A 27326-nucleotide genomic window follows, 5' to 3' on the forward strand; every position below is an offset into this window, starting at 1 on the left:
CACATTTGGCACAAACAAGGGACTAAATTCATTTTGCTCCTATGCCACCAAAATGTGGAACACCCTACCAACGGTCATTAAGACATGCAAATCCCTTGACTCCTTCAAAACCGCTCTCAAAGGGCACCTACGGATGGCTTCAATTCGAAACTGGCCCCTGTAAAATCTGAATACCCCATTCACCCCTTTTCCCCCTCGTTTTATTTTCCCTTTTTACCCCCTTTATGATGATGATTGTCTCCACCAGGCCGAAGGCATGGGGAGAGAGTATGTTTTGCACTCCGTCCGTGTGTCCGTCCTTCCGTCCGTCTGTTACCAGCTAATCTCCGGCACCGTTAACCCGGTCGATGCCAAACTTTGCACACACACTCCCTGGATGCCAACGATGAACCTCTGCTCCACATTTTCCAGAACGGCCTGTTATAGTGCCACCATGAGGCAGCTTTTCACATTTTTTACCTAAAACTGCACCGATCTGCGTGAAACGTTGCATGCACACTCCCTAGAGGACAAACCTTTGACCTGCATTTTCCGCATCTGCCTTTTATAGCGCCACCAGGAGGCCGACTTTTGTAAAACACATTTTTGGATATTACTCCTCCAGAAATCGTTACACAGTATCTCTATGGTCATGTGCTCAAGTCGGATCTGTCCGATATTTCATATTCCATCCTAATTGGCTATAATTGGCTTTCACAGTTTGCAAGATTGCCCCGTTTTGAACAAAAGCCTCAAATCATGAACGCAGCATGCAATTTACGTGAAATCTTTCACACATTTTCTTACTAGGCTGAGGAATATATCCCACCCTTTTCACATTGGCCTGTTATAGCGCCACCAACAGGTTGATTTTTGCAAAACACATTTTTGGAACAAAATGCCTCAAATCATCCAATTGCCATCATGGCGTATGAAGAAATGGCACCCTTTTCACATTGGCCTATTATAGCGCCACCAGGAGGCCACAACCTGACCTGCCCTGGTGGAGACCTGTGCCCCGAGGGGCACTTTTTCTAGTTTCCTGTGTTTTGGCTAGAAGTGTATATTTGTATGTCTCTAAATGTTAATGAATTGAACAAGGAACCCTCTTGTAAACAAGTCTAGTGCTTTATTGTTCGTCCACTCACAGTTAACAGTTTTAACAGAGTTGTGCTTGAAATGTACTGTAATTCTGCAAACTGTTAATAAATACTTCAATCAAACAAACAACAACAACAGCGACACATTTTATCACAAAAGGCTTGGCATAGGATAATCAAGTGGTTTTCAACCAGTTCAACTTCCAGGTGGTCCCCAGCTAAATGATGGAGAGCTGGTAACCAAATGAAATAAAAACGTCTGAGGCTAGTAACCAAATGGACCATTCAAGATTTGTAACTCTCGAGAGCGTAACATGAAATCATTGTACACTCTCAAGAGTTAAATTATTGTTAAACATCTGCATTACTTACAAAAAAAATTGTTATTTTGATCAACGTTCCAATACAGAATGGAATTGTGGACAAATTATTAACCGACAGCAAAATATTATTTAGTCTCTGTCCTTAAGAGAGGCTAAATGTCATCAAATGGTGGTCCGTGGCTCAAATATGCCAAATAAATAATGATGAAAACGTTTGAAACCCACTGGGATAATGTATGGGCTGTCAATACAGTAACATGCTGCCACCTGTCGACGTCGGAGGGAATTGCCGTTTTAATTCACACTAAACTTCATCTCATTCTCCATCAAACCAAACATCCGGTCGATTGTATGAACACACTTGGTGGAAATAAAACCAGCTTTTCAGAAGAATATAAGGTCAAAGGAACAAAACCAAACGACGGGCCTGCTGTGTTTTTAAACATGTATTATTTATTACTAGACAATAGCATTCCACCACCACGCCCATTGATAAGAAACAAGGAAGTGCCGATCAACTCCACTTTGGCTCTTTGCACATCCTGTCCAGAAAGGATACGGAAACGGTCTCCGTACGCGCTTTATTTAAGTAAGTTGAAATGACCGGATATGGGGGGCGGGCTTTAGACCGGATGTGAGCTCTGAGCACTGAATAGAAACCAAGTCTTTAAAAACTTTGTGACGTTTGTTAAGGAAGTAGTGCTGCAGCTGCAGTCACATTCAACCAACCTGAATCACAACCACTCCGAGTCACAGAAAGCCTAAGGTAAATATATACGACCCTTCTATTGCTTTATGTTAAGACATTAATTTAATGTTAAGTAGGCCTATATTCTTCTATTATCTTCAATTCGTTTTATATCATCACATTTAGTGTAGGCCTATATTACAATATAATTCCACAGTAGCCTATTTACCAACATTGCAAGTAACAGGTGCACTTCTATATGGGCATACATTACAAATGTAACCAAATCCTCTCAGAGTTACACATTAAGCATTGAGGATTTCAGGAAAAAAAGGGTAAAAAAAAAAATATTGTTTTATATTGTGATAGTAATCACTGCTATAGAGTGTGTGTTCAGTAACAGTGTTAAATATCTCTTATATTGTGACAGTAGCCTAATCATTGCTATAGAGTAGCTCTTTATTGTGATAGTAATCACTGCCATAGTGTTTGTCCAGTAGCATTGTTAAATAGCTCTATGTATTCTGATAGTATCATTGCTATAGAGCGGTGGTTCCCAAAGTCGGGTCCGGGGACCCCCAGGGGTCCTTGAGGGAGTTCCCAGGGGGTCCCCAGCTAAATGATAGTTTGGAACAAAATTGACCCTTATGGGTCTGTAACTCTGAGAGTGTACAAATTTGTACACTCTCAGAGTTAAATTAACTTTGATTTTCCAATATACATTGGGGTCCCAGAGATAGAAATGCCATTAAATGGGGGTCCGTAGCCTAATTCAGGTCAAACCTGGAGCCCCTGGAAATTAAAATGGTTGAAAATCACTGCTAGAGCCGTAAAAATCTTCTTTTATGGGGGTCTTGGCATATATTTTCAAATGGGGGCTAATTAGTGTAAATTTGTGGGTCCTTGACATGAAAATGTTGAGTGTTTTCTCAGTAGCCATGTTAATATATTCTGATAGTAATCATTGCTATAGAGTTTGTTCAGTAGGGTTTTGTAGTAAACATACATTTTGGGATACCAATGTCATCCAATCGGACAGAGAGAACTTGTGTAGAACACAGGATAAACAAGTTTGATGAACACACTAACATTGAAGGTGATAAATGTTCTCTCTCCTGATTGGACACATATGGGCTCCATCTTGCGCCACCCCTTACCCCTTATCCCTAAACTTATTTGCCATTTTTTACTATTTTAAAACATTTGAAAATAGTTAAACTAGCCAATCTACATCGACACGTTGTTAGCTTGTAGATCGGCTATTTGAAAATGTTTTAAAATAGTAAAAAATGGCAAATAAGTTTAGGGAGAAGGGGTAAGGGGTGGCGCAAGATATAGGGCATATTGTGCCGCCTGAGTATTATATTTGGTTACAGAGTTATGAATGGATAGGTATAGGCCTATGGAATGGATACATTAACACTGAGTCTTTTGACTGTTTTATGTGTTAATGTAATTCATTATTATTTTATATTTCATACCGTTTCTGTCATTGTAAATGTTATTTTCTTTTTGTCTTTTTTTTTTTTTTTTTACATATATAGCCTACACAATGTAATGCAAGGTAATAGATATATGTTAATGCTTTTTATTCACTGTTGACTGAATTACATTATACTTTTATTGTGTATCATTTGACATCTTTAACCATTGCAGATTCCTAGTGTCAAACTCTTTGTCTATTTGACTTTATTTCCATTTTCTTCTTACTGTACTGGTTGCTGCTGCTACGCCACCTTAATGTACCCACGGTGACCAGTAGGCCTACAGTTTGACCATTTTTTTCAAAGTATATCTGAAGAAAAAATGAATAAAAAAATGAATCAACGCAGCACACTGATTTGATGCAACACCATAACTCGCACGTGTGCACGCACGGGATGACCTTTTACGCAGAGCATGGTAGTCGATGGTCACTGAGGGGGCGCTTGTTTTACAGGCGACCGGATTAAGGTTGGTGAGGGATCCGTTAAAACGACCGGATTAAAGTTGGTGAGGGGTCCGTTAAAACGACCGGATTAAGGTTGCTGAGGGGTCCGTTGAAACGACCGGATAAAGGTTGGTGAGGGATGCGCTGCTCCGTGCTTGCGGTTATGGTTAGGGTTAGGGTTTGAGGTAGGTATAGTAGCCGGCGCTGTAAAACAAGCGTCCCATCAGCGCCCATCGAAACCGAGGCTCTGCGTAAAAGGTAGTGCCGTGCACGCATGCCTAAATTGTGGCCTGCATACAAAGTAGGAACCATACACACAGTTGGGGTGACCAAACTGTTCCTTTGAGGGACAGAATTATCGTTTGTGTGGGACGGCACTCGTATATTATTCGACCCTAATATTGTCTATCATTGGTTATTTAACCCCTCTGGCATCTCACTTTTTTTTTTTAAATGCTAATTTTGGTCATGGATGGTATGGCCGATTTGGTACTGTAGCCCTAGGGGATATATTTAACAGGAAAAGGAGGAAAAGAGAGAGCTTTACAACTATTAGGGGACTGACTGTTTATTAGGGCATTTGAACACTGATTCCTGTCAGTCACAATGTGGGACCATATTGATTTTGTCGACTAAAACTAAGACGAAAAATATTCGTTGGCTGATTTTACATTTGCTGAAAATAGCCGATCTACAAGCTCACAGCGAGTTGCGCTGCGAGCTTGTAGATCGGCTATTTTCAGCAAGTGTAAAATCAGCCATTGCGACGGCATCAAGGCCCACCAAAATACATTTTAGTCGACTAAATCAACTGTAGATTTAGTCGGTTAAAATCTCAGGATATATAGTTGCTGTCATATTGACCAATCATGACAAACACTATTTTGGGCCAAACAAATAATTACAACAAATAAAAACAACACAAAAAGTGTTGTACCCTGCCTTTTTGTTCTTCTTTCCAATTATTTGTGTTACAATTATTTGTGTCCCCAAATAATTGTGTTTGTTGTCATGATTTGTCACGATCCCAGTTGGCTTTGTCTGAGGCTTACGGGTCTTTTAAATAAATACTTTTGGAAACGTCTATGGAAAAAAATGCATGGGAAATTCTCTTCTGGGTCCCTCGGGGCGTGGGACTGCGAGCGACGCTCTTATAGAATGTTGATGGTGACAACCTGTTGTTTCCTGTCGGGCAGGTTTTTCCAGCATTAGACATGAACCTCAGCTGAGACTCTCCAACATGCTGCTAAGCACACAGCTGCTGCTGAGAAGCATCGTTGTACTTTATCTATCTGTCCTGCTGTGTGGACCAACGGTGGCGGTCGGGACCACTCCGAACAGGTACTGTATACAGCAGCAGTGTTGATTTTGTCGACTAAGATGAAAAATGTCCGTCAACTACCTTTTTTCACTAAATGAAAATAAACAAAACGAAACTAAATGAAAACTAAGCTGTGATGACTAAAACTAAGACTAAATATACTGACAATTTCGTCAACAAATACAAACTAGACTAAAATGTTAGGTATAGTGGACAAGATATCCAGTATAAGTCATTTTACACTTGTTTGCATGCTGAAAATAGCAGATCTACAAGCTCACAACACTGCGACGCGTTGTCAGCTTGAAGATCGGCTATTTTCAGCAAGCGTAATTACGACGGCATCAAGGCCCGCCAAAATACATTTTAGTCGACTAAGTCGACTGTAGATTTAGTCGACTAAAATCTTATATTTAGTCGACTAAAAACACTACAACATTCCAGGTTACTAAAAGCACATTGTGACGCATTGTGAGCTTGTAGATCGGCTATTTTCAAATGGACGAAATATAGGGCTGAAGTGGTTAATGTTTTTTTGTTGTAATAATAATCAAAATCAAGTTTTCACATAAATGTGGTGTAAAAGTGCAATGTTTGACTCTGAGATGTTAGAGTAAAAGTATTGGACATTGGAATTACTCAAGTAAAGTACACATACCTCAAAATTGTACATGGTACAGTACTTAAGTAAATGTACTTAGTTACTTTCCACCACTGATCTTCAGTCATTTCTTCATTATGTTTAACCAATTTAGACTTCTAATTCAGACAGTTTTCTGAACAAACCTATGTTTCTATGTCAGTCGTTTTCAAACTATTTCATGTCAAGGACCCCAAAAATTATATGTAATTGGCCACCGACCCCCATCTGAAAATATATTGTTCCAGGGACCCGATTTGAAACGATTTGAGTTAAAAACGTTTGGTCTGAAAGAATTATGTTCAAAGATTTGCCACATTTTCAAGATGTTTCAAAAATAGCAGATCTACAAGCTCGTAGTGCGCCACTCGGTGCCGCGCTATGAGCTTGTAGATCTGCTATTTTTCAATAGCTAAAGTATAACACAATGCTTACAACACCAAAAGGGGTTCCCGTACAGAATGGGTTAAGGTATCTGTCATATCTGCCCTGTGCAAGTTTACTTTACAAAGCTTAAAAGGCTAAGATAAATCACTACACCAGCTCCTATATACAGGTTTAATGTTTGTCTTTAGTTCAAAGTTTGTTTTGTAAACGCCATTGATAATGAAGGGAAAATGTACGTCATAATGTGCCTCATTACGTCATATTGTCTCTTTATTGTTAATGGCGTTTAATGTTTGTGTTGACACCATTTGTTTTAAATCACCATTACATCACCTAATCAACATGAGTTAGACTTTAATATATTAGCGCCCCTCACTTCACACAGGTGTGATTCTTTCAAAATGACGTTTGTTGGATAACCTTTTTTTTTGTTTTCATAAATAAAAAAATCACACTCGTGTGAAGTGAGGGGGCGCTATTATCATCATGCATCATCTCATTCCGGTCAATGAGAATTTGCGTCCTCACCTTTGTCTTCAATGTTTGTGTTTACGCAATGTTTACAAACACTCAAAACTGGCCATACATTGTCAATGGCATTCAATGTTTGTGTTAGGACAATGTTTGTCACCACCAAATGGGGGTCTGTGGCCTAATGCATAAAACTGGGGGTCCTTTAATTTAGGACAACCCACTGGCCTATATGTCTATTTGTACGTCTCTAAATGTTAAAGTTTTGATGAATTGAACAAGGTGGACCCTCTTGTAAACAAGTGTAATGCTTAATTGGGTCGTCCACTCACAGTTAACAGTCTTTGTATTGAGTTTGCAATTATTTGTATGACAATTTAAGGTCACCTAAAAAGTCATGATCATGACATTTACCGTAGCGGGGCGATAGAGCTTTTGCTTTTGTTGCTCCAGCCCTGTGGCCCTCTGTCTCAGACAGAGCCATCTAGTAGAAGAGTTGCGATATTGAGGGGGCAAAAAACAGCCCGGTCACATGGTTCATGTACTCGAGCGAGCCCATAGACTCCAATGCATTCCTTAAACTTCTTTTTTTGTATTATAATCCCCATAGGGGGATCTTAGATTGCCTCATATAAGAACTGTGTTTGAAAAATAAGCAAATCATCCAGGCCGTTTCACTCATGGTTATAAAGTATCAACTGACTGAGAGAAAACGCTAATGTTACTGCTGCTGAATTAGTTACATTTTCGCTAGAAACAGACCGTATCAAATATGATTAACTGACTGTCGTAAACGATACGACTATATCGCAGAGACAGTTTGTTTATTTTTGGACCACAATTCTTATATGAGACGATTTGAAGATGACCCAATGTTACTCTCTCCATAGAGAACAACTTCCACGAACCATGGGGATGAGCGAGTGACGTCAGGACTTCGGCGCTCTATTATTATTATTTAGCCATTTAGATTTAAAAAAAGGCTTCTAAATTCTAACAGTTTTCTGAAAAACTATGTCAGTGGTCAGTGGTTCTCAACCTTTCCATGTCAAGGACCCACGGAATTATCTATATTTGGCTGCGGACCCCCATCTGAAAATATGTAGTTTCAGGTACCCCCCAGAAGCAAAGATTTGAGTTAAAAACTCTCTGAAAGATTATATTCAAAGATTTGCGCCACATTTTCACGCTTTAAATTTTTTTAGCAGATCTACAAGCTCGTAGCGCAGCGCTATGAGCTTGTAGATATGCTATTATTTCAATAGCTAAATTATAACACAATGCTTAAAACACCAAAAGGGGTTCTCGCCCAGAATGTGTTAATATTATTATTATTATTATTATTATGTGTAGGAATGGCTCGGTGTTATTGGAGCGAGTGTCCGCTCTCCCCAGTGGACCCAGCCTGCCGGTTGTGAGGAAGATGGTGGTGAAGGAGGGAGCCGACGCCCTCATCCAGTGCAACGTGAGCGGAGAGCACAACCACTTCCGCTGGTTTGACCCCAAGGGTCACGACCTGGGAGAGAAGAAGAGTGGAGGTAAGCTATCTCAAACCTAAGAATCGGTAGTTCCCAAACGTTTTCATGTCACTTATTACCTCCCCATTTGAAAATATATGCCAAGATTTTACGGCTCTAGCAGTGATTCTCAACCATTTTCATTTCAAGGGCCCCCACGGTTTGATCTGAATTAGACTACGGTCCCGTATTTAAAGGCATTCTCCGAGTTACAGACCCACAAGGCTCCATTTGGTTCCTAACTATCATTTAGCTGGAGACCCCCTAGAACTCCCTCAAGGACCCCTGGGGGTCCATTTGGTTCCATTTGTACACTCTCAGAGTTACAGACCCATAAGGCTCCATTTGGTTCCTAACTATCATTTAGCATGGGGACCCCCTGGAACTCCCTCAAGGACCCCTGGGGGTCCATTTGGTTCCATTTGTACACTCTCAGAGTTACAGACCCACAAGGCTCCATTTGGTTCCTAACTATCATTTAGCATGGGGACCCCCTAGAACTCCCTCAAGGACCCCTGGGGGTCCATTTGGTTCCATTTGTACACTCTCAGAGTTACAGACCCATAAGGCTCCATTTGGTTCCTAACTATCATTTAGCATGGGGACCCCCTGGAACTCCCTCAAGGACCCCTGGGGGTTCCCCGGACCCCACATTGGGAACCACTGCCCTATCTGTTTGTAAAACATCATGCCGTTTTTTTCCCCAGTAGCCACGGCGTGTAGCCACGGCGTAAAGCCACGGCGTGTAGCCACGGCGTAAAGCCGAGGCATTACCTGAACACGACAGACACTCAATCATCCAACACAATGCTGCCTGCCAATCAGTGTTGTTTTTGGCTGCAGATTTTAGTTTTAGTCATAGTCTCTTCAATAGTTTTAATTTAGTTTCAGTCACATTTTAGTCACCTGGAATGTTTTAGTGTTAGTCATCATTTTGGTGGGCCTTGATGGTGTCGTAATGACTGTTCTTACACTTGCTGAAAATAGCCGATCTACAAGCTCACAACGCATCGCAGCGCGACGCGTTGCGACATGTGTAAAGTGGAAAATTACTTATAGTGTAAAATTACATTTTAGTCTAGTTTTTACTTGTTGACGAAATTGTCAGTATATCTAGTCTTAGTTTTAGTCATCATAGCTTAGTTTTCATTTAGTGTCCATTTAGTTTTCGTCAGTGAAAAAAGGTAGTCTTAGTCGACAAAGTCAATAAAGCAGTAAAAGCGGACCATGGTCCCATTTTTTTTTTACACGAACAAAACTGTCCTGGCGTGAATAAGTCCTTTTCATCTGTCCCGTTTTCATCTTCCCGTTCCAGATGGGAGGAGGTGGCAGATCCAGGATCAGGGTGTCCTCAACATCACCGCCGTGTCCTTCGAGGACCGAGGACGTTACACCTGCGTGGCCTCGCTGCGCTGGCCTTCTTCCTCCTCCTCCTCTGTCGCTGGGGAGCAGCAGGGCTCCAACCACAGGTGCTGCATTCTGTCCCTAATAATTTACAATGTAGGCATTTAGCAGACGCGGGAGCCCAGTGAGCCCAGTGTCTCTGATGTCATCGACACTGGGCTCACTTCCTTCCTGGACTACAATTCCCATAATGCTTTCTTACTGCCACATCTTCATTCAAAGTCAAAGTCGTACGATTGTCACACACGTTACTGCAGTGAAATTTGTTCTCCGCATTTGACCAGACCTGAGAAAAAGGACTATTAAGCGTGTGCGGGGCCGCGTTGCGCATCGTATCAGGGCTGTAGGTGTTTCTACCATGTGTAAAAATAGAAAAGAAAAGAAGAAAAATCGATAAATATGTATTTTTAAATGTTTTTTAATCATGGATGGCTCAGGTGACCTTATTACCTTTTAGGGCTGACAATGAGGTTATATCTTCCCTTCTCTGGAGTCCTGCCTCAAAGCAGAACAGAGGTAGAAAACTGTCGTTCGCTGATGTCATCGCTAGGGACACATGCATCAGTAAGCAGGAACTGGGGATGGCAATGAAGGACCGGGAAGTCTGGCGTAATATTGTGAAATCCACGATCTCGACCGCAGTTGAAAAATGATGATGATGACCTTTTAACGAGATATACAACGTTTGGCACAGATATGGTTAATCCAGAGCGATTTGCAGTACAGTAAGCACGAACAATACAATGTAATACTGCATCAAATAGTAATAGTCATCATGAACCTTAAACAACATAATAACCTAATATACTGTATGTCTAACAGTAGATTATCTGTGCCGTGAAGCTATGAGTATACATTATAGAGTGCATGCTCTGTGCTACGTCTACATCAAATGTTATACATCTAATAAAATGCTAAATTATAAATCTAAATTACATAAGTTTAGCCTTTGCATATACCTGTAAAGTCACCGCGGCTAGTACAAGTGCTGCCTATAAGCCTATATCTAAATCCGGGAGCGGTTGCGCAAAGACCCGTCCGGCAGCACTAGTCTGTTTAATGCAATTTATTTGTGATTGTTATAAGTATTTTTTGTTGAATTGCTCATGACAAAGTTGTAAAAGTCAACAGTATATATATCCATAAAATAAGCAAGCAGCACGCCAGCAGACAATACACTAGTTCTTTCTTTCAATAATTGTATTAATATTATGTATTTATTATTATTATTATTATTATATTTTCACAATCTGATACACAGATATGCCGGATACTTTCTAATGTTTTGATAATTTGCGCAACAGATGTATGCCCGGTATAGAGTTTAATGTGACGAGCTAGTGTATTTAAGAAGAAGATGATCAGGTAAAAAGGATGGAATACGGATTGATTGATTGATTGATTGATTGAAATATTTATTAACAGTTTGCAGAATTAAAGTACATTTCAAGCACAAACTCAATACAAAGACTGTTAACTGTGAGTGGACGACCCAATTAAGCATTACACTTGTTTACAAGAGGATGTGTATATTATTGATTGATTGATTGAAGAATTTATTAACAGTTTGCAGAATTACAGTACATTTCAAGCACAAACTCAATACAAAGGCTGTTAACTGTGAGTGGACGACCCAATTAAGCATTACACTTGTTTCCAATAGGGTCCACCATGTTCAAATCATCAAAACATTTAGAGACGTACAAATAGACACTTCTATAGACAGAACAGGAATTCATCATAAAGGAGGTAAAAAGGGAAAAGAAATATATACAGTGAGGGGAAAAAAGGGGGGGGGGCGGGGGGGGAAGAAACTCCCGAATTGTACCTGTATATTAACTGTATATGCACGATAAACTTGAGGTTTACGGGCAAAATACAGTGCCCATAATTGCCCGTTTTTCACGCAGTGTAATATAATTGTGAAAATAATAATAATAAAATGATTGAAAATGACTTTTACAACTTTGGCATGAGTAATTCAACACAAACACGCACAAATAAATGGCATTAAACAGTGCTGCCGGGCGGGTCTTTGCGCAACCGCTCCGGCATTGGAATATAAGCACAAGTGCTACGGCACGTGCTACGGGCCAAGATGGAGTCTGAAGAGGTGAGCTTTCAGACTAAGGTGGAATCTGGTATCTAGAATCTGTGTCATTTGGATTCATGTTAATGAGTTAATGTTCATGTGTTAGATAGATAGATACTTTATTTGTCAAACCGATCACACAGTACATTGACAATAAAGACACAATGCCAACAGAAGGCCACCAGTCATAGTTCCAAGAGGCATCACATCACACTTTATGTACGGAACTGAGATGGGGCCTGCTTGTTCATAAGTCCTATACTTATCGGTGTTAATGTTTAAACCATGTTTAACTCATTGTGTTTTTCACTAACCTTTGAAGAAGCACCCGTCCATTATCACCGTTCCGTGGCATGAAAATCCACCTTAAAATGGTGCGATGGAAACATGTTTTTTATTTTTCAGAAAACTGTTATGGGTTAAAGGAGCATTCAATGATTTGGGTGATTTGGAAAACTCCCCCGGTAACAAGATGTGCACTACAGTGGGGAGACGCGCAACAGGCCAACAAGCATGCACAACAAGGCCCGCCCCCGCTCGATCATAATTGGCGGAAGGCCCCTCTCTATCCTGATTGGATGAAGGCTGGGCCACCTAGCCAAAAACGAAACCTAATGTTTATTGACCCCAGGGGTGAACTGGGGACAGGGAGGAACTCCTTATATGGTCAGCACACTCTATAGTAGGGAGGATTATCACAACAAAAGAAAAAGATAAGTGATATTTGAATTAAGTGAAATCACTGAATATAACTTTTAATGTAAACTCCAATCACACCCACTAGGTGTCCCCGTCCCCCTGTTGAAGACCCCTGATCTAAACTAAACGTGGAGAAGCAGCATGTGGTCGTTGTAGGGGGAACACCTCATATGTCCAAAAGCGTTCCTTTGTTTTGCTACATAAGACAAGGTTTCTGCCCGACAGCAACGTTATAGATTCTATTCAGCACCTATCCAGAACAGACTCCCCGAAAACTGCAGGTCTGCTGTCACTCTTAGTTATTTTGACCCATTTAGGACTGACACCAGATTCTACAAATGTCTTCTAAATCATGACAGTTTTCTGAAGAGCCTATGGGCCCTATTATGCGTGTCTTAAGTACCAGGTCTTATGACTTAACTTAAGACCTGGAGGCGTGGTCAATGCTGTTTGGCCACTCAGAATAGCCAAATGGCATTGATCACGCCTCCAGGTCTTAAGTTAGGTAATAAGACCTGGTACTTAAGACATGCATAATAGGGCCCTATGTTTCTATGTCAGTGGTTTTCAAACTACTTCATGTCAAGGACCCCCAAAAATTACATGTATTTGGCCACGGACCCCCATCTGAAAATATGTTGTTCCAGGGACACCTCCCAGAAGAACATATTTGAATTAAAAACGTTCGCTCTGAAAGAAAATATATTCAAATATGTGCACCACATTTTCAGGATTTTTCAAAAATAGCAGATCTACAAGCTCATAGCGTGGCACTCAGTGCCGCGCTATGAGCTTGTAGATCTGCTATTTTCCAATAGCTAAAGTATAACATAATGCTTAAAACACCAAAAGGGGTTCCCCGTCCTAAATGGGTTAAATCCTTTTTGTTTGTCCCTTTGATTGAGTTCTTTCTTTCTTTCTTTCTTTCTTTCTTTCTTCCACTGCGGTAACGTGTGTGTGACAAATCGTACGACTTTGACTTTGACTTTGAACCCCACACACACACACACAGCTACTACGCGGTGGAGGTGCGCGTGGCGTACACGGACGGCGGCGGCCTGGGCCTCTACTACGTGACGGTGTGCCTGGTGACGTTCACCGTCACCATGGCGCTCAACGCGGCGCGCCTCTGCAGGTTGGGCGGCCACCTCAAGGAGACGGAGCGCGCCGTCAACGACTTCTTCCGCACGGAGGGCGTGGAGAAGCTGCAGAAGGCCTTCGAGGTGGCCAAGAGGATCCCCATCCTCACCTCGGCCAAGACGCTGGAGCTCGCCAAGGTATATATATCCCATTTAGACCAGTGACGTAGACTCTGTGGGGGCGGCGTGGCTCGAGCCCCCATGAGGAATTAGACCTGAATTATCACAAGTAAGACGCGCGAACGCGGGAAGCGAACGCAGCTCGTAAATTGCAAAAACAACAATTAGAATAAATTACGTAATTTTGTAAGGTTTTTTTTAAGTTCTCTTTTTTGTGTTTAAGTTTTTTTTTTAAGTTAAGTTTTTTTTAAGTTTTTCTTTCCTTTTAAAGTTTTTCCTTTTTAAGTTTTTATGGAATATATATATTCGCCTCGGTCCGTCCCGTTTGTACCGAGCCAGGTCGCGCCGCGACTGTTCGCGCAATTTGGCTATTCTGAGTGGCCAAACAGCATTGACCACGCCTCCAGGTTTTAAGTTAAGTAATAAGACCTGGTACTTAAGACACGCATAATACTGCCCTAAGATAGGAGGTGCTCAAAATGAAAGGTTGGAATTTAAACTAAGTTGTGATTAAAAGCTAGGTCGAAAAAATGGGTTTTAAGCAGATACTTAAAAGTCTAAATGGTCTCAATGCCTTCTAAATTCTGACAGTTTTCTGAAAAACCTATGTTTCTGTGTCAGTCGTTCTCAAACATTTTCATGTCAAGGACCCCCAACAATATATGTAATTGGCCGCAGACCCCCATCTGGAAATATGTGGTTCCAGGGACCCTCCCCAGAAGCAAAGGTTTGAGTTAGAAACGTTTGCTTTGAAAGAATATGATTTGTGCCACATTTTCGCGATTTTTGAAAAATAGCAGACCTACAAGCTCGTAGATCTGCTATTTTGCAATAGCTAAAGTATAACATAATGCTTAAAACAACCAAAAGGGGTTTCCCGCACTGAATGGGATATACATAATGGCCAGAGTTGATTTTGTTCTTAGAAGGAAAGAAACTAGGCTCCAGACTTCCCAAAACAAACTGGTCAGGCTCCTACTTGGCCTCACCCCCCGAACCCACCTCACCCCTGCCCACTTTGACAGGCTGGAATGGCTTAGGGTCGACGACAGAGTACAACATCTTGCAATGGGTCTGGTCCACAAGATTCGATACACCACCAAGATACCCATGTACCTGTCTAGATACTTCCTTAATGTTAACAAAGTCCACACCCACAACACCAGAGGAATTGCAACGAACCATGTACAACCCAGATTCGGCACAAACAAGGGACTAAATTATTTTCGCTCCTATGCCACCAAAATGTGGAACGCCCAACAGTCATTAAGACATGCAAATCCCTTGACTCCTTCAAAACCGCTCTCAAAGGGCACCTACGGACGGCTGCAATTCGAAACTGGCCCCCGTAAAATCTGAATCCCCCCCCCACCGTCCACCCCCTTTTCTCCTCACTGTATATTTTTCTTTTCCCTTTTTACCTCCCTTATGATGAATTCCTGTTCTGTTCTTTGACTATATAGAAGTGTCTATTTGTACGTCTCTAAATGTTTTGATGAATTGAACAAGGTGGACCCTCTTGTAAACAAGTGTAATGCTTAATTGGGTCGTCCACTCACAGTTAACAGTCTTTGTATTGAGTTTGTGCTTGAAATGTACTGCAATTCTGCAAACTGTTAATACATATTTCAATCAATCAATCAAAAAGGAACATTCAGTGATTTGGCTGATTTGGGGGGGAAAAAAAACGCTCCGCCCCGGTAACAAAGATGTGCACATGCACAAGCTCTACAGCGAGCTCTACATGCGCAACAGGCCAACAGCACGCACGATGCTCGAACATGATTGGAGGAAGGCCCCACTCTCTATCCGAAATGAAACCTAAGCTTTTTTTGACCCCAGGGGTGAACTGGGGACAGGGAGGAACTCCTTATATGGTCAACACACTCTATAGTAGGGAGTGAAATCACTGAAGATACCTTTTATATATATATAAGTAAGTATAATAAGTTTTTGCAAAAAAAGGACAAAGGAATTAAAAAGAAAAGGAGAAACAAAAAAAGCATAACAACAACAAAAGAAACGGAGAGGAAAACAAATAAAAAGAACAGGCATGATATTAACAAACAATGAGTCATTGCAGTACGTTACACTAGTAACTCTCAAAGGGCACCTCAAAGGCTGCAATTCGAAGAAAAAAATCGAAAAAATCAGAATCCCCCACCACCCCTTTTTCCTCTCACTGTATATGTTTTTTTCCCCCCTTTTTACCTCCTCTATGATGATTTCCTGTTTTTGGCTATATAGAAGTGTATATTTGTACGTCTCTAAATGTTATGATGAATTGAACATGGTGGACCCTCTTGTAAACAACTGTAATGGTTTATGGTATATGGTAGAGTTGTACTTGAAATGTACTGTAATTCTCCAAACTTTTAATAAATAGTTCCATCGATCAAAGTAAGTCAGAAAGTATAAGTAAATCAGATGGAAAGTGGAGGACGTACAAGATACAAACGCTACATGCGGACTAAATGCTAAGTGGGTTCATTTGAGCAATGTGTTCTAGGAATGGCTGCAATAGCATGCCAGTGTTGATTTTGACGGCACATTTATATTTTAGTATCTTAGTCGTAGTAGCCTTGATGGCGTCGTCGTAATGGCAAATTTTTCTTGCTGAAAATAGCCGATCTATACAAGCGACGCGTTGTGAGCTTGTAGATCGGCTATTTTCAGCAAGCAACCAAAGCCAAATTCCTACCGAAAATCTCACTCACACTCGGTCACATGGTGAAATTGGTGACCTGCTGAAATATGTTACCATCTTGTGGACTTCACACAACTTACATGGAAGTCTTTAAATACGTGGCCTAAATACCGTTAGGTTGAACTCAGCTAATAACAAACTGCAACGATTTACATTCAGACACTGACGTTATGTGATTGTCTACACGATTGTCACATATTTCAGCAGGTCACCAATTTCACCGTAACACGACCGAGTGTGAGTGAGCAAGTGGCCAAGATTTTGGGTATTGGAATTTGGCTCAAGGGTTAAATTGACTTGTGCTTTTACTTATACTGGATCTCTTGCCCACTAGTCCTTTCCTAACATTTTAGTCTAGTTTTTAATTTGTTGACAAAATTGTCAATGTGTTTAGTCTTAGTTTTAGTCGATCATCATTGCTTAATTTTCCATGTAGTTTTCATCAGTGAAAAAAGGTAGTCGACGAACATTTGTTAGTCATAGTATTAGTCGATGAAATCAACACTGATGATGGCTATATCCGCAACGACGGCCCCCTTATACTGCATGTCGTGTTAGTTTACTCACTTGTTGAGTAGTTTCTTATTTCAGTCAGGAGACTCAGGACAACTCATGAATGGAAGGGATATATATTGAATATACAATGAGCAATATATTTGTTATGGTTTGGCGATGAATTGGATCTGCTTTTATAGTGTGGTGACTGGCACACAAAACCCAGGAGTCAGAGGAACAATTGCCTATTCCAAGGCGTTTTTATTTAGAAAAGTAGAGGGACACTGATAGGGTTTCTCCACTGATGATGATCTTAGTCTCTACCCCTAGGTGGGGCGGTTGGCCAGGTAGTCGCGGGACCTAGTCTCTGGACTGTACTGGGGAGAGGGGACGTTCAGTACCGATAGCTGAACCGGTCAGTAAATATCAGATCGAACAAGGTCTCTCTCAAGGCTGGGGTACTCGGGTAGCGATCCCGTCACTCCTTTCCCCGCTCCGTATCAGTTCAGGTTCTACTCCTCGTATTCCTTCGGGGTTTTATGGTTGCGCTACAAGTGACAGGCGCACTCCCCATGCGCGTGTAGCGTGCGCTCCGTATTAGCCTGGGGGGAATAAGACAGAGGTGTCAGCATGACAGTTCACATAGTGGCATAGAATGACAGGTGAATTAGTGGTTCTCGACTCACCGCCCTAGCAGTCTCGTACGTGCTTCCTCACCCCCCGGAGTGTGATCTGTTCTGAGGCAGAGAGGACTCAGTTTTGTACGTCTCCCCTAATGGGCGAACACTGGTGACGCGCATCTCAGTTGGTCCAACAGGTGACGGGGAATGTACCTGGCTTCCAAAACCACTCCCAGTGGTTGGTATGTCCCTCTCCTGTCTCTCTGCCTCTGCTGGCCTCCGGGGGTATTCTTACCTGGGCGGTGATTTACCATCGAGACACCACAATAGGTACTCTGACCAAGCACATCAGTCCCAACCATAGGGACTCCGAATCCCCCGTACCTAAATAGCAGATCCAAAACGACAGGTGGTAGCTGGGGTGAAGGAGGGTGAGCAACAGACGTTTAAGCAAACAGCAGCGCAGCGTGCAGCAGCAAGCAATCAAGCAGTATGAGCAGTGCAAAATTCCAGTTTAAATAGCCGGTATGAAGCTGGAATGAGAGTGAATCATGTGAATGAGAACGTGATACTGAGGTGGTCCAATGAACGGCCGCCGACAACTGAGTTTCCTGACTGAACTTGCTTTGTGCATGTCTGTGACAGGCGCGACGCTCATGAACTTATTTATTTTGAATAAACACACACACAGCAGCGGCCTATCTAGCATACATGGGCAACTGGTGGCCCCCACCATCACTTAATGCGGCCCCCAGGTTAATATCAGAATACTGATATATTATTGATTTCAGCTGTTACAATTCCAAACCTGCAAACATAACCCGCTTTAATTACTTCTATTATATATTAGTAGCTTATTGACTAGTAATCTTTTTTATTGTCCAATGTATTTGTATTTAGTTCATAAGGTTAACATAACTATAAGTTAATTTTTGCAAAGACTAGTGATGGGAGATTAATCGGCAAACACATCGGTATCGGACGATTTTAGTTGTTTTTGAGTGGTGCAACCACCCCAAGGAACAGCAATGTGTGAGAGAGAGAGAGAGAGAGAGAGAGAGAGAGAGAGAGAGAGAGAGAGAGAGAGAGAGAGAGAGAGAGAGAGAGAGAGAGAGAGAGAGAGAGAGAGAGAGAGAGAGAGAGAGAGAGAGAGAGAGAGAGAGAGAGAGAGAGAGAGAGAGAGAGAGAGAGAGAGAGTTCACTCAGTTCACACGGGTGTGATTTTTAGATTAATCTGCATCGGTTCGATTAATCAATCAGACTGATTAATTAATCTGTCTGATTAATCGGTCTGTCGTTTACAGATAAACAAGCCCAAAGTAACAGCTTGAACAGATCTACAAGCTCACAATATTAAATATATAGGTATTAAAGTTAAATCTGACTTGCCTAAGCCTGCAGTGCAGACACCCTTACATGTATTTTTCAGAATGGACAAATGATTATAATTTTTCAATACAGAATTAACCCCAAATTGCTCCCGATGTGCTGGTTGGTACCTTGCATGGCTTCTGCCGCAATCTGAAAATTGAAAAAAATGGAATGTTGACAAAAATGTCCACCGCACAAGCCAACATGGCGATGACGTCTGGCGCAGATCGAGGGAGCTTCCGAACGGGCATCTTCATTTCTCAAATGTGGTTTCTGTGCTCCTCCAGGTGACCCAGTTCAAGACCCTGGAGGTGGCACGCTACATCGAGGAGCTGGCCAGGAGCGTGCCCCTCCCCCCGATGCCTCCCCTGAACATCCTGACGTGTGGCGCCGTGGCCTCCCCGTCCTCTGCTGCTGCTGGGGAGGCCACGCGGCGGGCGGAGGAGCAGGACGAGCAGGAGACGAAGAAGAAGGCCATCGGTCCACCTGACCCTGAGAGCAGCGTGGACGTGGAGGTCTCTGTGCACGTCACGATCCCCGACACCTCCTCCTCTGCTACTGGGCCAGGAGGCGAAGAGGACGGGAAGGAGGAGTGAGCTGGGATGGATGGATGATTGATTGATTGATTGATTGATTGATTGATTGATTTATTAACCAGTGGTGGAAAAAGTACTTTGATTCTTTACTTAAGTATGTAGAACTATGTTAACCCATTTAGGACTGAGACCAGATTCTACAAAAATGTCTTCCAAACCATGACGGGTTTTATTTAAAAACCCATGTTTCTATGTCAGTGGTTGTCAAACTATTTCATGTCAAGGACCCCAAAAATTATATGTAATTGGCCGCCGACCCCCATCTGAAAATATGTTGTTTCAGGGACCACCCCAGAAGCAAATATTTGAGATACAAACGTTCACTGTGACAGAATATATTCAAAGATTTGCGCCACATTTTGACGATTTTTCAAAATGGCAGATCTACAAGCTTGTAATTCTGCTATTTTTAAATAGCTAAAGTATAACTTTATAATATATAATAATATAATGCTTAACCCATTCTGGGTGGGAACCCCTTTTGGTGTTTTAAGCATTGTTATACTTTAGCTATTGAAAAATAGCAGATCTACAAGCTCATAGTGCGGCACTGAGTGTTGCGCTACGAGCTTGTAGATCTGCTATTTTTGAAAAATCGTGAAAATGTGGTGCAAATCTTTGAATATATATTCTTTCAGAGCAAACGTTTTTAACTCAAATCTTTGCTTGGGTGGTCCCTGGAACAACATGTTTTGAGATTGGGGTCAGCGGCCAAATACATACTGTATAAGTGTGGGGCTCCTTGACATGAACAAGTTTGAGCATCACTGACATAGAAACTTGACTCTAAATGGGTCAAAACACCAAACGGGGTTCCCGTCCTGAATGGGTTAAGTAAAAGTCCCGAATTTAAAAATGTACTCGATTAAAAATACAAAGGTATCGGCATCGAAATGTACATAAAGTACCAAAACTCCAAAAGTAAAAGTACTACTCATTATGCAGAATGTCCCATTTCAAGTTTTCAAATGTCTAAAGATCCTTTGAAAAAAGAAGATCTACAAGCTCACAGTGTGTGGCATTGCAATGCATTGTAGCTTGTAGATTGGCTATTTCCAAATGGCTGAAATGTGTATATATAGGGCTGTATGTTTTCCCAAATCTAAAAAAAAGTTAGTGGTAACTAAAGTTTTCAAATAATTGTAGTGTACTAAATTAAGTAAGTAATTGTAGTAAAGTACTATATTGTCCTCTGAGATGTACTGCAGTAGAAGTAAAAGTTGAAATGACTCAAGAAAAGTTAAAAAGAAAATGCCTCAAAATTGTACTTAAGTAAATGTACTACTTTCCACCACTGTTTAACAGTACAGGTAGAAGGATAACACAAAAAGCCACATGGGCGCCTGTTTCCATTGTGGTCCATTGTACTCAATTCATCAGTTATGCATAATATCGTCGCTGTGCGGTGGTACCGTTGCACGTTGTGAGCGTGTAGATCTGCTATTTTCACTAAGTGTGTGCCAGAGCCATAGAGTATAGACAGAGTTACGACATTGAGGGGGCAGAAAACAGACCGGTCACGTGGTTCATGTAACTCGTGCGAGCCCATAGACTCCAATTTGGGGTGTAATGATATAGTAACTGCATCGGAAAATCGTTTTTAAGTTGAAGAATTGAAGTATATCGAAATGAACAACATTGACTATGTATCGTATCCTTTTGCAATGGAAATAATCGGTATTGAATCGTTTTGCTATGCAATTAATCGATTGTATCAATATTACATTTTAGTGCATGGTTATTTAGCAATTTTTAGAAGAAAAATTAAAAAGAGGGGTTTAATTACTTAATTTAAAATAATAATTGTATTTTTTAATAAATAGTTACTGTATCGATTTCAAATCATTGAATCGTATCGTATCGCCCATTTGAACCATATCGACCATGTATCGTATCGTCGACCATGTATCGTGATATGTATCGTATCGCTGTTAAAATGTATCGTTATACCCCTAACTCCGATGCATTCTGTAAACTTCCCGTGTCCCAATTCGCCAATAGAAGTCTATATAGAAGAGTTGGACTGCCCCCATGAAGTGAACAGAGTTGTCGCAACCCTGTCTCACTCTAATGGCTCTGGTTTTGTGCAACACCCAAGGGTAACGAAGTATAGGGCATTGATTTATGGAAAAAACCCACTGAAATATGGAGCTTTCTGCCCAACATTGACGATATAATACGGTACATACAATACAATGCAATACACAACTATTCAATATGATACACTTCAATACGATACGTATTGGAAATTTGGAATACAACTCAGTTGCATCAAAAGGTATATTCTTCTATAATTTTTATTCCACGATTTTGCAACATATTTTTTTCACCCAGTGTCAATTAGCTCTTCGCTAAGTCCCACCCAAGCCCGTTCTTGGCCAATACCACGTTAGCGACAGTTACTAGGTTAGGATCCTGGTCACGCTTTCAATGCTGGTCAAAATGTTTAAGCAGTGTCAATAAATATATTTGCTGTACAGCATGTGTGGACCTCAGAAAGAGGGTTTGTTTTCTTACCTTGTTATGAGCAAACTAGTCCGTTCCATGAATTATTTTGCTCCGTTGTGCAATTCAATAAAATAGTACATAATACATATTAGAAATAAAAATAGGCTCTCATTGACTTCCATTGTAACGGGGAAACAGCTCTCAAAGTCACTCTTTTAGAACACTAAGCTGATTCTGACCGTTTATGACATCAGGAAAACTCATGAGGTTTTATTTTTAATAAAAAATGTCAACGTTGTCTTGTTTTTGTTTTGACTTCAGTGTTGCCACATTGTGTGAGAGAAATAAGCCAACCCACCTCCAAAAACAAGCCAACTCTTAAAGCCAAATCAAGAAAAACAAGCCAAAACAAACACAATAATATGACCATATATAATCATAATAAAAAGATTTTATGCATTTATCATTATAAATACTATGTAGACCTATGACTATGATAATTAATGTTTTGGTAATGTATTACATACACTAATTATTAGCCTTAAGCCAAAAGTAGCGGGAAATAAGCAGACCTGGCAACCCTGACAAGTTTGTGTGGAAAGAAGTTCCGGTTTGCCTACAAAACGATCTGATTGGTCCAAATCTGTACACCCACTTCTGAAGTAGCCTCTCTGTACACCCACTTCTGAAGTAGCCTTGGATGTAAACAAATGTATTTGATCTCGTCCACTTGTCGCAAACACCATACACAATTTTGGACGTGTTTGAGGGAGACACTTTAGGAGAAATGTCTGGGACTGCAGCTGGGTGCATCTCAAACAGCATGGCGACTTGTTTACAAACGAGAGTTGGGAACACCAGAACCGCTTCACTGTATATCTCCAACCAAAATAGTTACTTTATAAATCTATCAAAAGACGAAAATAAAACGGGATAAGTTTTCCTGATGTCATAAACTGTCAGAATCAGCTTTTGTTGTGTTCGCTTATGTGCTAACTGACTGACTTTGAGAGCTGTTTCCCCGTTACAATGGAAGTCTATGAGAGCCTATTTTTATAGATAGGGCCTACTATTAAACTGCACAGCGGAGCGAAATAATTCATGGAATGGACTAGTTTGCTCATAACAAGGTAAGAAAACAAACCCTCTTTCTGAGGTCCACACATGCTATACAGCAAATATATTTATTGACACTGCTTAAACATTTTGACCAGCATTGAAAGCGTGACCAGGATCCTAACCTAGTAACCGTTGCTAACGTGGTATTGGCCAAGAACGGGCTTGGGTGGGACTTAGCGAAGAGTGAATTATCTAATGTAATCCTGGCCGCTACACTTCCTCTGCCAACCTGGGGGGGGGGGGGGGGGGGGGGGGGGGGGGGGCAGCGGACTGACCTCATGCTTCCTTCTATGCATGAAGAGTCCAAGCTGCTTCTTTTCACCTGTCAGGGGGGAGTTTCCCCGGCCGGACGTAGCGTGTGGAAGGAACACGTTATTCCGACCAGTTCCTTTCCCCTACCTCCCCTTGGCTGGCCGACCAGTTCCTTTCCCCTACCTCCCCTTGGCTGGCCAGGGGGAGGTAGTTTAGCCGATGGGAAGAGGAGTATGTCTTTACTAGGGATGGGGGAATCATTATTTTATTTTTTTTATCTATTTCAGTGGTTCTCAACCAGTAGTCCTTGAGGGGGTTCCTGGTGGTCCCCAGCTAAATGAAGATAAGTTGGTAACCAAATGGACCCCTTATAGAGCTTTAACTCTTGAGAGTGTAAAATTAAACCCAGGGCTCGAAATTAACTTTTTTACTTTGCTACCAAATTCAGAATGAAGGAGCACCAGAAAATAATTAGGAGCGCTTACCAAAATTTAAAGAGCACCAATATGTAATCGATTTTTTATTTTTTAAGTATTACACTTGTAGCCTACAACAGTGGTTCCCAAACTTTTTCATGTCAAGGACCCCCAAATTATCACTCAATAGCGTGCAGACCCCCATTCATAAGAGAAGATTTGTACAGCTCTAGCAATGATTTTCGGCCATTTTCATTTCAAGGACCCCCAGTTTGACCTGAATTAGGCTACCGTCCCCATTTCTATCTCTGGGACCCCACTGTATATTGCAAAATCAAAGTTAATTTAACTCTGAGAGTGTACAAATGTACAGGGAAATTGGTATACCCATAGTATGTACACTCTCAGAGTTACAGACCCATAAGGGTCCATTTGGTTCCTAACTATCATTTAGCTGAGGACCCCCTGGAACTCCCTCAAGGACCCCTAGGGGTCCCTGGACCCCACTTTGGGAACCACTGACCTACAAGCCAGTTGGTATGAGATGCTATTTTTGTTTAAGAAGCACCAATAAACCATTTGAAAATAGAATTCAATTCTAAATACTGTCTCTGCTATAATTTCTGGATTTGTAAATGGCTACAAACCCGTTGCCTGCCAGGCCTGCTTTTTTACTGAAGTAAAACATAAATAATAATAATATAATAATAATTATATATATATATATATATATATAGGTAGCCATGGCCAGCATGGAATTTCATCTTCACTTGCTGCTTCCAGATGCAAGGACCACTTTCTGAGAAGTTATTTTCATAACATGTCTAGGAAAAAGGTGTGTGTGTGTAACAAGATACCCAGTAGTCATTTTACACTTGGTTGTATGTTCACAATAGCTAATCTACAAGCTCACAACATGTCGCAATGCGTTGTGAGCTTGTAAATCAGCTATTTTCAGCAAGTGTAAAATCTGCCAAATCTTATGATATTTAGTCGACTAAAACTAGACTAACACTAAAACATTCCAGGTGATTAAAATGTGACTAACACTGAATTAAAACTATTCAAGAGACTATGACTAAAACTAAAATTGCTGCCAAAATCGGCACTGGCACCAATGTGACATGTCTGGCCATTACCAGTAACCGGAATGGCGGTGTCAACATTGCTGTTGGTCAATAACCAACCAATATGTAATATCTTTGTCGAATGTGGAATATGTCGATTATCTGTGTAAACAAACACAAGTTCAAATGTTGTCCATTCTGAAAAAGGCATATTGAACACTTTGACTTTGAAAAATAAATGTCTTTATTCCAAAACGAGGGATGAACAATATTGAAAGTTTTAAGCTTCCCCAGGAGATCCCAAAAGTTTTTCTTTTAGCTTTATTTTCAAACATAATTATTATAAAATAAAATATCAGCTAAAAGAGATACCAAATACCCATATTGCATTTTAATGCCAACAGCGGCCGAGACCAATATGCTGACCGACTAATCGTGCATCCCTATAAAAACCAACAAAGTCTCGGTCAACTGAGACCAAAATCTGCCGATTAGTTTGGACTAAGATGGGGACAGCTATCTCTATTTCTCTCTCTCTCTCTCTCTCTCTCTCACATCGGTATCGGACGATTTCATTTTTAATTTTTTTATGAATCGGCACCGGTCCGACAGTTCTACTGCCGCTAATTGTTTGATCCAGTGTTGCGCCGCTGCATAATACGACATTCCCGCTATTTGTTTAATGCGTTTAATTCTCTGTTTTAAAATAATTAAAAATAAACAGCGCATTTATCCGTGACCTGATGACGAGGTCGTCGCGTTATGATGACGAAACCGGAAATCAAGTCATCATCTGGGCTGCTAGGGCTTCTGGGAAATTGAGCCCAATGCAAGTGGACTACAACTTGCTCTGCACTTTGGTTTCGTTTCGCATTGTCATGGCCGCTGGTGCATCTGATCATAACAACACGAACGACCATTTCTTACCCGATTTTCACGGAACAAACGCCCATATACTTCAGCGTATGCTCCAAAGGTAATAAAACAATCCAGGCAGCGTAGGATATTTGATTAAAAGGCGGGTTCCGCGGGGTATGGCGTCAAACTGTTAATACAGAATGAGATCATATCGACAGCGGTAATATCGGCCATAACAACAATTAATTATATCGGATATCGATATCGGCCAAAATGTCTCATCGGCACATCCCAAATATGCCATATTATGTGATACATCATGTAGTACTCTGAATCCGCTGAATTGAATCTGTTGTGAGATTAGACGTGTTAATGTTTACTGTAACCAACCATCATTTCTGTCAAAGGAGTTTTTATTTAATTATTTTTGCCACATTGATATGCTCTTGCTCTTTTTACTGTAAGGTGTGTGTATAAATGCCTCGACCCCTAGGGGGTCCTCACAGTGTGTGTGTGTGCGTGTGCGTGTGCGTGCGTGCGCGCGCGCGCGTGCGCGCGTGCAACCACATGAACGCTAGCATCACCATTCGGAGCAGAATTTGTCAAATAAATAGCAGATCTACAAGCTGTAGATCGGCTATTTATGGCCAACAGGTTTTGTGTAGAGGGAAAATGTTTTACTTAATAAAAAGTATCAATACTGCAATGTAGATGATATACTCTATTACCAGTAGAAGTACCATATTCAAGTACCATCCTCACACACTCCATCATCACCTGGTTCCCTGCTGCAGCTGCTAAAGATCTCACCAAGCTGCAGCGGGTGATTCGCTCTGCGGAGAGGGTGATTGGCCGTCCTCTGCCCTCCCTCAAGTCCCTGCACGACTCCAGGGCGCTGAAGAGAGCAAGGAAAATGATGGCCGACCCCTCCCACCCTGGCCACGGCCTCCTCACCCTGCTCCCTTCCGGGAGAAGGTTGCGGCTGTCGAAGGCTACGAAAGCCTGCCACAGACAAAGTTTTTTTTCCCCTCAGCTGCCAGGCTGCTCAATGACTTCCCTTCCACCCCTGCCCCCTATACTAGTGTCACCAGCACTTTAGACACCGGCAACATTGATGCACTACTATGAACTATAACTATGCACTTTATATTTATTTTCCCTGCACGGTGTTGTCTTGTGTCTGATTGGTATTTGTGAAAAAAATAATTGAATGCACTCATGTTAATGTCAAAACTAAAAACGCATTCCTATGTGTGTATATACTAGGAGTGTAACGATATAGTAACTGCAAATAATCGATTGTATCAATAACTACATTGTTGTGTGTGGTATTAGCTTTTTTAGAAGAAACATTTAAAAGAGGGGTTTAATTATGTACTTAGTTTAAAATAATGTATTTTAAAATAGTTACTGTATCGATTTCAAATCATTGAATCGTATCGTATATCGCCATAATGAACAAATATCGATATGTATCGTATCGTCAACCATGTATTGTGATACTTATCGTATTGCTCTTAAAATGTATCGTTACACCCCTAGTGCATACACAATGGCAAATAAAGGT

At 41.2% G+C, this 27326-nt stretch overlaps 1 protein-coding gene across 3 annotated transcripts; it reads left to right on the forward strand.

Annotated features, from left to right (window-relative positions):
* Window positions 1-2030: 2030 nt before the first annotated feature.
* Window positions 2031-27101, forward strand: LOC306928146 (microfibrillar-associated protein 3-like). 3 transcript variants are annotated; one of them, XM_079508072.1, is made up of 7 exons: window positions 2031-2168; window positions 5217-5361; window positions 8193-8377; window positions 9672-9825; window positions 13564-13828; window positions 19291-19595; window positions 26554-27101. In XM_079508072.1, exons 2-7 carry the CDS (start codon window positions 5261-5263, stop codon window positions 26558-26560), a joined length of 1017 nt encoding a protein of 338 aa, XP_079364198.1. In that variant the 5' UTR covers window positions 2031-2168; window positions 5217-5260; the 3' UTR covers window positions 26561-27101. The 3 variants fall into 3 exon arrangements, with proteins under 3 accessions (XP_079364198.1, XP_079364200.1, XP_079364199.1); XM_079508074.1 differs by lacking the exon at window positions 26554-27101 and adding an exon at window positions 23706-24463; XM_079508073.1 differs by lacking the exon at window positions 26554-27101 and having other exon boundaries at window positions 19291-21431.
* Window positions 27102-27326: the final 225 nt, after the last annotated feature.

Source organism: Electrona antarctica, assembly GCF_951216825.1.
Source record: "Electrona antarctica genome assembly, chromosome: 8".
Classification (NCBI taxonomy): domain Eukaryota; kingdom Metazoa; phylum Chordata; class Actinopteri; order Myctophiformes; family Myctophidae; genus Electrona; species Electrona antarctica.